We start from the raw sequence: 12479 nt of genomic DNA, 5'->3' as shown, positions 1-12479 counted from the left end.
CCTGTCTGTGGGTGTTTATATATAAAAAAAAAGATAGCTTGCTGCTAATGGAAAAATGTTGCAGGTTTCCTCCTGTCACAATTGTCAAATGTTTGCCATGCTAAATCCACTGAAGAATGAATCACGAGTGAGTACCTGGAGATAGCTGGATGAAGTGTACACATCGTACAGGTAAGCTAGAATACAGCGTTCTGATGATGTACAATCTACAGGGTTTGTCACGTCCACAATCTTCAACACCCACATCAGTCTGTAAATAACAACACTGTATCAATACAGAGGAAAAGACATAGTGTGTGTCTGTGAGAGAGAGAGAGAAATAGAGAGAGGAGAGAGAGAGAGAATGGGAGAAAGAATGAAAGAGACAAAGAAATGCCACATTATTTAAACCAAAAACTATTTTTAAAAAACAAATAATAAAATAATCTAAAAGAAAAAACATTTTAAAAAAAGAAAGAAAAAAGTAATGAAAAAAGTAAAGTTTGTTTTATTTAACGACGCCGCTAGAGCACATTGATTTTTTTATCTTATCATCGGCTATTGGACGTCAAACATATGGTCATTCTGACACTGTTTTTAGAGGAAACCTGCTGTCGCCACATAGGCTACTCTTTTACGACAGGCAGCAAGGGATCTTTTATTTGCGCTTCCCACAGGCAGGATAGCACAAACCATGGCCTTTGTTGAACCAGTTATGGATCACTGGTCGGTGCAAGTGGTTTACACCTACCCATTGAGCCTTGCGGAGCACTCACTCAGGGTTTGGAGTCGGTATCTCGATTAAAAATCCCATGCCTCGACTGGGATCCGAACCCAGTACCTACCAGCCTGTAGACCGATGGCTTGCCACGACGCCACCGAGGCCGGTAAAAAAGTAATGATTATTACCTTTCGCCAATTCAGCTCTATCATCTACAAAGTTACTGCTGCATATCTGTTACATTACTGACCCAGGAAAACCAAACTACTGGTTTTACCTTTCAAACAGTCATATCTTCCGACACGAGGAGGAAGGAGTGGTACTTGTGGAGGATTCCCACGATACAGACTACTGGTTTTACCTTTCAAACCGTGATATCTTCCGACACGAGGAGGAAGGAGTGGTACTTGTGGAGGATTCCCACGATACAGACTACTGGTTTTACCTTTCAAACCGTGATATCTTCCGACACGAGGATTCCCACGATACAGACTACTGGTTTTACCTTTCAAATGCTTGCACCGTGATATCTTCCGACACGAGGAGGATTCCCACGATACAGACTACTGGTTTTACCTTTCAAACCGTGATATCTTCCGACACGAGGAGGATTCCCACGATACAGACTACTGGTTTTACCTTTCAAACCGTGATATCTTCCGACACGAGGAGGATTCCCACGATACAGACTACTGGTTTTACCTTTCAAACCGTGATATCTTCCGACACGAGGAGGAAGGAGTGGTACTTGTGGAGGATTCCCACGATACAGACTACTGGTTTTACCTTTCAAACCGTGATATCTTCCGACACGAGGAGGATTCCCACGATACAGACTACTGGTTTTACCTTTCAAACCGTGATATCTTCCGACAAGAGGAGGATTCCCACGATACAGACTACTGGTTTTACCTTTCAAACCGTGATATCTTCCGACACGAGGAGGATTCCCACGATACAGACTACTGGTTTTACCTTTCAAATGCTTGCACCGTGATATCTTCCGACACGAGGATTCCCACGATACAGACTACTGGTTTTACCTTTCAAATGCTTGCACCGTGATATCTTCCGACACGAGGATTCCCACGATACAGACTACTGGTTTTACCTTTCAAATGCTTGCACCGTGATATCTTCCGACATGAGGAGGATTCCCACGATACAGACTACTGGTTTTACCTTTCAAATGCTTGCACCGTGATATCTTCCGACACGAGGAGGAAGGAGTGGTACTTGCGGAGGATTCCCACGATACAGAGACACAGCGACGTGGTGTAGTGGCCGGCCAGAGTCGACTTGTTCTTCTTCAGCTGAGTCTCCACCTCACAGAGTTCTTTCAAAATCTGAAACAGCCACAGGACAAATGAACTGTTAAAAACAATTACATCAATAAATGTAAAGGTAAAAAATTGTGTATATAATGTTTGTTTGTAAAATTAAAAATATGAATGTTTGTAAAAATATTCGAAATAAATGTAAATATTTGTACAAACAAATAAATGTAAAAAATACAAATAAATATAATCATGGCAAACAAACAAATCTTTAATATGTTCTGTATCAGTCATAGCTGCATCCATTATGTTCATATCTCAGTGAATGTTATATTAAAATTATAATAAATATTAATAAAAAAATTTATTATTAATTTAAAAGCAAAATCATTTTAATTTACTCATTTAAAAATAATTTTTTTAATAGAATGCATCGAGATGAATATTCATAGATACAACTATAAACAAAATGTCATTGATTTAGGACCTATAGTTTGTGAGAAACACACCTAAACAAAATCTTAATGCAAAAATAACACCATCCTTGTGACCAAAAATAAAAATAAAAACAAACATTCTGAGAGTACTGCTAAAGCACTACATGTCCCCTACAGGGCCCAACACATTTTTGAATATCCTAAGTTCAAGGTCCATAACTCTGTGAAAAATGGGCAAATCACCATGAAAGGTAAACATGGGTCTGTAACAGTACATGATAAAGCTATACACAAAATGTCAGTTCAATATAATGATGCATTGCCTCATATTGCCTAATTTCAAGGGTCATAACTTTTCAAAAATGGGTAAATCACCATGAAAGTCAAACTTGATCAGTATCAGTACTTGATAAAGCTATACACAATATTTCAGCTCAGTATCTCAAGGAATGAGAATACTTGCTCAAAATAGAATGAAATATTATGCACGTTTGTCATGAATATTTCCAAAAATTACAAAATAAATATAAATATTTAAGAATCCATCACCTGAGTAACAAATTCCACCAAGCCGTTCACGATGATCGAATACTCCATTAAATCGAACAAATAGGAAATGTTTTCCACCAAGGGCAGGTAACTGGAGCTGCCCGACACGAAGCTGTTCATCTGCTCCAAGATGGCATTCGTGCACTGGCAGCTGACGGCGTGTTGGTCGTAGTATGACAGCTTCTGGTACTTCACGAAGATGCCGTCGAAATTGGGCATTGCCATGGTAACGGAGGCGGAGGCTGCCGCATCCCCACCTTCCTTCTCCTTCTTCTTCTTGACCTTGCCAAGGTCACCACTGCCCACGTCAATGCAGTTGCGCTTGCTGTAGAGGCGGACAATCTCCTTGGAGATCTTCTTGACAACGTGACGCGCCTCGTCCCGCGCCTTCCCGACACCGTACAGGACGATCATGCGCTGGTTGCACTCGTGGATCGAGTCTTCGTCCTGGGGAATCGGGAAGTGGGTCGAGTACAGCATATGGCGGGAGGGACCTTTCGGTGGCTGGGCGGTGGCTGTTTCGACGACAGTGACTGGCTGTTCACGTTCAGATTTCACAGACTTCACGGAGGCTGAAAAAAACACACAAAAAACGGAACATAAATTTAACGCAAGAATTCCATCTTACATAAACTTATTTGGTGTTACTGATAGTCAATTCCATCTCAATGCATGTTAAAAAAATAAAATAAATAATAATAAATTAAACTTTACATTTTTGGGGAAAAAAATTCAATATTTTTTTTTTATTAAATAAGACATAATAAGACATATTGAATTATGTCAAATAATAATTTTCATTTCAGAAACAACTTACTGCAGACCACACTCAACACATTTTATTTACAGTTATATGGTGTCGGACATATGGTTAGGGACCACACAGATATTGAGATCTAGGAAACCTGCTGTCACCACTTGATGGGCTACTATTTTTTTCGATTAGCAGCAAGGGATCTTTTATATGCACCATCCCATAGACAGGACAGCACATACCACGGCCTTTGATGTACCAGTTATAGTGCACTGGTTGGAGCGAGAAATAGCCCAATGGGCCCACCGACGGAGATCAATCCCAGACTGACCGCACTTGATGCGAATGATTTACCACTGGGCTAAATCAATGAATGAATGTTTAACGACACCCCAGCACAAAAAATACATCGGCTATTGGGTGTCAAACTATTTACCACTGGGCTAAATGAATGAATGAATGTTTAACGACACCCCAGCACGAAAAATACATCGGCTATTGGGTGTGAAACTATTTACCACTGGGCTAAATGAATGAATGAATGTTTAACGACACCCCAGCACGAAAAATACATCGGCTATTGGGTGTCAAACTATTTACCACTGGGCTAAATGAATGAATGAATGTTTAATGACACCCCAGCACGAAAAATACATCGGCTATTGGGTGTCAAACTATTTACCACTGGGCTAAATGAATGAATGAATGTTTAACGACACCCCAGCACGAAAAATACATCGGCTATTGGGGGTCAAACTATTTACCACTGGGCTACGTCCCACTCCTGACTATAAATGAATAGCCCTGCCCAACTCACAGGGTATGACATCCTATAAACAACTTTCTACTAAGTGAGAGATATGTTTACCTGAATATAAATGAATAGCCCTGCCCAACTCACTGGGTATGACATCCTATAAACAACTTTCTACTAAGTGAGAGATATGTTTACCTGAATCTAAATGAATAGCCCTGCCCAACTCACTGGGTATGACATCCTATAAACAACTTTCTACTAAGTGAGAGATATGTTTACCTGGGCCTTCAGGACTTGTTTTCTGTTCGTCTTTCACCGAGCCGAACAGACTGCCGAGCAGATCACCTTCCACCATCGACTGCATGTCCATCACACTGTCAACCTTAATGTCGTCTTGAGGCTAAAAAAACAACAAAAACCACTCAGCAAACGTTTAAAAGATAAAGTTCAGAGCACACTGATTTAATCTTAATGTCATGTTGAGGCTAAAAAACAACAAAAACCACTCAGCAAACGTTTAAAAGATAAAGTTCAGAGCACACTGATTTAATCTTAATGTCATGTTGAGGCTAAAAAACAACAAAAACCACTCAGCAAACGTTTAAAAGTTACAGTTTAGAGCACACTGATTTAATCTTAATGTCATGTTGAGGCTAAAAAACAACAAAAACCACTCAGCAAACGTTTAAAAGTTACAGTTTAGAGCACACTGATTTAATCTTAATGTCATGTTGAGGCTAAAAAACAACAAAAACCACTCAGCAAACGTTTAAAAGTTAAAGTTCAGAGCACACTGATTTAATCTTAATGTCATGTTGAGGCTAAAAAACAACAAAAACCACTCAGCAAACGTTTAAAAGATAAAGTTCAGAGCACACTGATTTAATCTTAATGTCATGTTGAGGCTAAAAAACAACAAAAACCACTCAGCAAACGTTTAAAAGATAAAGTTCAGAGCACACTGATTTAATCTTAATGTCATGTTGAGGCTAAAAAACAACAAAAACCACTCAGCAAACGTTTAAAAGTTACAGTTTAGAGTACACTATTTATGAATCATCAGTTATTGGATGTCAAACATTTGGCAATTCTTAGAGAAAACAGGCAAACATTTTTCATTAGGCTAAACTCTCAAATAATTTTAATGAAATTCACCAAAAAATATACAAACAAAATGCAGTTGGTTTAAATTAATATCACCAGCAAGCAGAATGAATGAATGAATAAAAGTTTGTTTTGTTTAACAACACCACTAGAACACATTGATTATTATTCATCGGATATTTAGTAATTTTGTCATATAGTCTTAGAGAGGAAACACCTTACATTTTTTTTTAGTAGCAAGGGGACTTTCATATGCACCATCCCATAGACAGGATAGCACATACCACAGCCTTTGATATACCAGTCATTGTTTAACATTCTTTGTTTAACTTCTGCACAATATTTAAGTGAGAATTAAACTGTCTATTGCAGCCATGGTTTGAAATAATAGAAAATACCAAAAGAAAGAGTATAAATTTCTACAACGGACTCAAACAATCAAGTCTTTAAATAGATACTAGGTTATGGTAAACATAATAGATTAATCTAGGCCAAAGTCTTGCAGTCATCCAATTTGTGAAACAATTAGTACACAATTAAATAGATAAACATAACTATTATGCAAAGAAATATTCCAATCTTACTCAAAGTGTAATAAAAACTCACATCCATCTTAATACTTTCGTTCATACTCCTAACACTGGGCAGATCGACGCTGTCTGCGGTTGGCATGGCAACAGACGGTGATGACAGTAGGTCACCTCGAGAAATGAGCGTGCACATGTAAGCGGCATGTGAAAAAACGTCGTGTCGTATGAGCTCACAAAAAAGGTGGATGAGGTTCTTGAACGCCTGCTGACCATCCTCCGTGGTATTTTCATCTAAAACATTTTTAAAAAGAAGAAACAAAGGTATTTAAAGATTGTTTGTTATTTCTTTTCAGGGTCATTAGGGTATGAAAAACCCCACCAACATGCACAATCTGTGTGAACCGAGGGAGCCACTAAAACTAAAGTTTGCATGGGGTTTTTTATTATTATTTTGTTCATACCAAATGAATCTGAAAGAAATAATGGACAATCCTTATAATTAAATTTGAAATATATGTATGTAAGTTCATATTTTATCTTGAATTTATTTATTATTTTTGAACAGTAATGTTCAATAATAAACTAACATCCAAAAGAAACTTTACATAAATAAAATTTGAACAATTTGATAAATATTGCTGTTAATCGAAAAGAACCTATTTATAAACCACCTTGCAAACACTTTGCATCTATTACGAAATACATTGTGATGTTCTAGATGTTGAACGTCATGATACATTCATACCCCACCATACTATATGTTCATGCAGAAATTAACACAATCATGTTGCTATGGATACACCAGTTGGAAGGAAAGAAGGAAGGAAAGAAATGTTTTATTTAATGACACTCAACACATTTTATTTAAGGTTATATGGCGTTAGACGTATGGTTAAGGACCACACAGATATTGAGAGAAGAAACCAACTGTCACTACTTCATGGGCTACTCTTTTCAATTAGCAGCAAGGGATCTTTTATATGAACCATCACACAAACAGGATAGCATATACCACGGCCTTTGTTGTACTAATTGTGGAGCACTGGCTGGAACGAGAAATAGCCCAATGGGGTCACCAATGGGGATCGATCCTAAGACTGATCACGCATCAAGCGAATGCTTTACCACTGGGCTACGCCCCGCCCAATACATCAATTGGATGGCTTTATCTTTAAATTATTAATTTAACTCATCTCAAAAAAATATTACAATTCTGGGAGTGAGAAAGTAACAAAAGGGTTACAAATACATTAAAAACCCAACCTACAATGCAGTCATTAATATTATCAAACAATACTAAAATATGCCATCATACCAAGGGTTGGTGCATCCTTGTCGAGGAAATCCATCAGAATACTCTGGAATGCTGGGATACTAGGCGGAATCATCGCGTCTGACCCAGTAGAATCCTTATCATCCATCATTTCAGAGTCACCGTATTTCTGCAGAAAAAACTACGATTATAGTTTATTGCGAGAAGTATGAATTAAAAGAAACTATTTAAGAAGAAGTTTGTTTTGTTTAACGACACCACTAGAGCACATTGATTTAGTAATCATCGGCTATTGGATTTCAAACATATGGTCTGGGGAAATCCGTTAATTTTTCCATTAGTAGCAAGGGATCTTTTATATGCGCCATCCACCAGACAGGATAGGACATACCACATCTTTAATATACCAGCCGTGGTGCACTGGCTGTGACGAGAAATAGCCTAATGGGCCCACCAACGGGGATTGATCCCAGACCGACAGCACATCAAGTGAGCACTTTACCACTGGGCTAACTCCCGCCCTAGAAACTATTTAAAGTCACTAGCCCTTGTTTTTCAAGTATACACCTTTTCACACAAAACTTTATCATTTAAGCAACAAGTTAATTTCAGGGGACAATCTGGACAATCCTAAGTCGTCACCATGGAGCAGCCAACCAGATAGTTTCAAGTCAGCTGACTAAATATGTTGGATATTGCTGTGTCATGCCATAAATCTCACTATTCTTTCCAATGGGATAGTAAGAAAATCTGTTCTGATGCTTAAACATTCTTCTTTCTTTTTCAACTTATTTTCATGCTTATATCCAATTAAGGTTCAAGCACGCTGTCCTGTGCACACACACATCTGTCCACGACAGTGGGCTGGCTAGTAGTTAGCTGGTTAGTGGTTAATAAGAGAGAAGCGGGTGTAGTGGCTTTACACCCACCCATTGAGCCCTAAAGAACTCACTCTGGGTGGGAGCCGGTACCAGGCTGCGAACCCTATACCTAACAGCCTGTAGTCTGATGGCGTGAACACTGCGCCACCGAGGACAGTGCTTAAACATTAAATATTATACATCTGATGTTGGTATTGTAATTAACATCTGTATTCATATTACACACAGTAACAGTGTTGTTATTGAACACACTGACCTCATTTCTGATTTCATTTTGCCGTCTCTCCAACAGCTTTGCCACGACGATAGCCCGATGGTCCCCGGTCCTCTGGGTGCTGACTGCCCAGTCAATCAGCAGCTTCACAATTGGTTCATCACTCACGGTCAGCTAGAGAAAAAAATTCTTTTTTTCTTCACTCATAATTGGATTAAAAAACCCCAAGCATTATGGGAGTACTGCTACTAAAAGCAATACATGTCCCCTACCGGGCACCATAAATTTCCATATCTTTTTTTCTTCTTCTTTTTAAAGTCTGGAAAATAAATTTTCATATCTCCTAAGTTCAAGGGCCATAACTATTGGGAAAATGGGTAAATTGCCATGAAAGTTAAAAATTGATATGTACAGAACATAATAAAGCTATATACAAACTTTCAGCTCTATATCTCTAGGCATTGTAACAAAAAATAATAGTCTGGAAACCAAATTTTCATATCTCCTAAGTTCAAGGATGATAACTCTCTAAAAAATTGGTAAATCACCTTGAAAGTCAAACATAATCTGTAAAAGTACATAATAAAGCTCAAAACAAAACTTAAGCTCAATATCTAAAGGTATTCTTAAAAAAACATCAGAAAAACTATATGTGGGACAGATGAACAGACAGACGGAGATGAAATCTATAGTCACTCCACTCCCACCCCCACCCCCCCCGGTAGGGAACTAGTAAATAAATTCTAAATTCACAGTTTTAGAGCAAAAACATTATGTCACATTACCTCATTCCCATCCTTATTCTGACTGATGGAGAAGATCTTATGGAATAAGGAATCGAGGGAGTTGCCATTCTCCACACGGTCGAAGTGATGTCGGTCGAGAATGTCAAGAATGTGCAGCACCTTCCCCATTGTGTAACCTGTAAAAAGTATTTAAAAATCCAGGCAATCATACAAGATTTACTCACTGGCTTCCCCATTGTGTAACCTGTAAAAAGTATTTAAAAATCCAGGCAATCGTACAAGGTTTACTCACTGGCTTCCCCATTGTGTAACCTGTAAAAAGAATTTAAAAATCCAGGCAATCATAAAAGGTTTACTCACTGGCTTCCCCATTGTGTAACCTGTAAAAAGTATTTAAAAATCCAGGCAATCATAAAAGGTTTACTCACTGGCTTCCCCATTGTGTAACCTGTAAAAAGTATTTAAAAATCCAGGCAATCGTACAAGGTTTACTCACTGGCTTCCCCATTGTGTAGCCTGTAAATATCGACAAATAAAAAGTATTTAAAAATCCAGGCAATCGTACAAGGTTTACTCACTGGCTTCTCCATTGTGTAGCCTGTAAATGTCGACAAATAAAAAGTATTTAAAAATCCAGGCAATCGTACAAGGTTTACTCACTGGCTTCCCCATTGTGTAGCCTGTAAATGTTGACAAATAAAAAGTATTTAAAAATCCAGGCAATCCTACAAGGTTTACTAACTGGCTTCCCCATTGCATAACCTGTAACAGTAGACAAATAAAAAGTATTTAAAAATCCAGGGAAAACACTCGGGGGAAAATCACTGATCTAGTCGATTTGACCTGCATCTGACCTGTGACGTAGCATCAGGTGAATTCCACTCATTCATTAGTAGGTTGGCATAGCGACAGCATGTAATGATTCTTTGGAAAATAGCTCATTCTTATCGGACGTTAGTTTGGGCATTTCGGACTTTTGTCTATTTATTCTAATGCTACCTCGATTGGTGAGGAAGAAGGAGAAAATCTGTTAGGGGTACTTCCCTATCAGTCTGAACCGTAGTACACCGAAGATGATCAGTCAAGCCAAATGAGGTCAGCCTATTTGGAGCCCGGAGCCCGGACATCACCCGGTGACAAAAACAAAGACCGAATGTTAATGCCGAGGTGTACATTGTTCATATTTGGCACAAAGATACACCTCAACATGATGCATTTATATGTTAAAAAAATAAATGTAGGAAAATTATTTTTTAGAAAAAGTACTAATTAATATTAACTGATGACTGGATAGCATTTAAATAATTAATGTATTGCAATTATTATTAAAAACAACAAATACATGTACATACATCAAATATGTTTAAAAAAAATATTAAATATATTAAACAAGGCTCATTCATCATCAGACAATCATTACTTGGTTACAGACATCTACAATTGGTACCTGTTTCGTTTACAAAATATGAAAATAGAAGACTTTATTGTTCGAATTTAATCCTTTAATTGGTTAAATAAAGGCTTATTTGCAAAAGCAATACATGTCTAGAGATTTCGCAGACATCGGTAGCTCGGACAGCATGTGACACAGACGGCTCACCACGAGATCATGGAATCTAAGTGGTTGTGTGTGTACTGCCAATATTTTACGGTATCTGTGATTATGTAATGTCGTTGTAAAGAGGTGTTTTCAGACGTCGGATGCACGTTTGTTCCTAATTTACTGTCGGTGTCGGAAGGTGTGAATTCCGTTGTAATGAACAGAATAACACTGATGTACGTTTGTTCCTGACAATTTGTGATCGGATGGTGTAAATGTCGCAGTAACGACAATCGTTGTAACGAGGTCTGACTGTATATGTTAGCAGTGGACGAAGGCAGAAATATAGGTTTAAATAAAAGAGATAGGATTTGTAAATTATGTAATAAAAGAGAAGTAGAAAACGAATTCCATTTTATTATAAGTTGTCCACTATATGAAACTTTAAGAGAAATGTATATACCTAGAAAGTTTTTGACAAATAGATCCTTGTATACTTTTAATGAATTGATGTCTACAAGAAATGAAAATATACTAAAAGGTTTAGGTATTTATTTAGCTAAAGCATTGCAGTTAAGAAAGGAAAGAAATGGTGTAAGTTACAGATCTGGTGTGTAATGTAAATGCATAGAAGATTATAACTATGATGTTCATATAGTGGTACTTCGGAATAATGTCACCTGCACAAAGGTCCAGTTGTTCAACAATCATAAGCTGACTACACGTTGATAAAGAGTGTGTATGTGGGTGAGGGTGGGGTATGGTAATAAAGGAAAATAATAAATATGAGAATAAATTATATGAATCAAAACTATAATAGTGGGATATAAGTTAAGTTGTAGACCTATATGAGATAATGTACACCAAAAATAATTGTTAGAAAATACAAATATTGTTATTCTTCCTAAAATCTATATACAAACTAATTGCAGTTAAATAATATTTAGTTTGCTATATGAATTGTTGAACAACGGGTCCTTCAAATGTCATCTTTTGTTTTCTGTAAATGGGCTATGGCCTAAAAACGGAATAAAGAATTGAACTTGAACTACTGCCAATATTTTACGGTATCTGTGATTATGTAATGTCGTTATAAAGAGGTGTTTTCAGACGTCGGATGCATGTTTGTTCCTAATTTACTGTCGGTGTCGGAAGGTGTAAATTCCGTTGTAATGAACAGAATAACACTGATGTACGTTTGTTCCTGACAATCGTTGTAACGAGGTCTGACTGTTACTGTATATGTTAAAACAATAAATGTAGGAAAAATATTTTGTTAGAAAAATTTGCATTAACGTTCAGTAGGCCTATCTGTTTTTGTCTTCGGGCGATGTTCGGCATATCGTTATGTACAGCCCGAACATGAAAAATGCGATTTAAAAAAAAAAATCCTATCTTGACGGTCCTTTCCAATATGTACATGTTCGGTTTAAGAACTGCTTCTGTGCAAACAATGTCAGTTTGTCTTTTGGAAAAATATGCAAACTTCTTTTGCCTTTAAATGCAGCTTTTGTACATCCATATAACGAACAATGGTTCACCATGTTTCACATTTGAAAGAAATAATATTCCAAACAGAATAACATTTTCGCATTTTAAAAATACATGTGTTCCACTTCCATGTAAAATGACCGAAAGGCTGCGAATGTTATGCCGAGGCTTTTTGGCAAGCGATAGGAAAAACGCGACTTTTTATTGCAAATATATTAAAAATGGG

General features: G+C 37.4%; 1 protein-coding gene across 4 annotated transcripts in view; it reads right to left on the bottom strand.

The window, feature by feature from the left end:
- The window catches only part of LOC121369215 (mediator of RNA polymerase II transcription subunit 12-like protein), a 75753-nt gene that overhangs the window by 42560 nt on the left and 20714 nt on the right, over window positions 1-12479 (bottom strand). For all 4 annotated transcript variants that reach the window (XM_041494150.1, XM_041494161.1, XM_041494169.1 and 1 more), the window contains exons 12-19: window positions 9262-9398; window positions 8519-8650; window positions 7424-7550; window positions 6185-6399; window positions 4754-4874; window positions 2964-3535; window positions 1883-2046; window positions 136-250 (exon numbers count right to left, since the gene is read on the bottom strand). In XM_041494150.1, the coding sequence (XP_041350084.1) occupies window positions 136-250; window positions 1883-2046; window positions 2964-3535; window positions 4754-4874; window positions 6185-6399; window positions 7424-7550; window positions 8519-8650; window positions 9262-9398 (1583 nt within the window). The remainder of the gene's footprint in view (window positions 1-135; window positions 251-1882; window positions 2047-2963; window positions 3536-4753; window positions 4875-6184; window positions 6400-7423; window positions 7551-8518; window positions 8651-9261; window positions 9399-12479) is intronic.

This window comes from Gigantopelta aegis, chromosome 1, assembly GCF_016097555.1.
Source record: "Gigantopelta aegis isolate Gae_Host chromosome 1, Gae_host_genome, whole genome shotgun sequence".
NCBI classification, from domain to species: Eukaryota; Metazoa; Mollusca; class Gastropoda; order Neomphalida; family Peltospiridae; genus Gigantopelta; species Gigantopelta aegis.
Note: the sequence above shows the minus strand (reverse complement) of the source record. Positions and strands in the feature narration are given on the sequence as shown.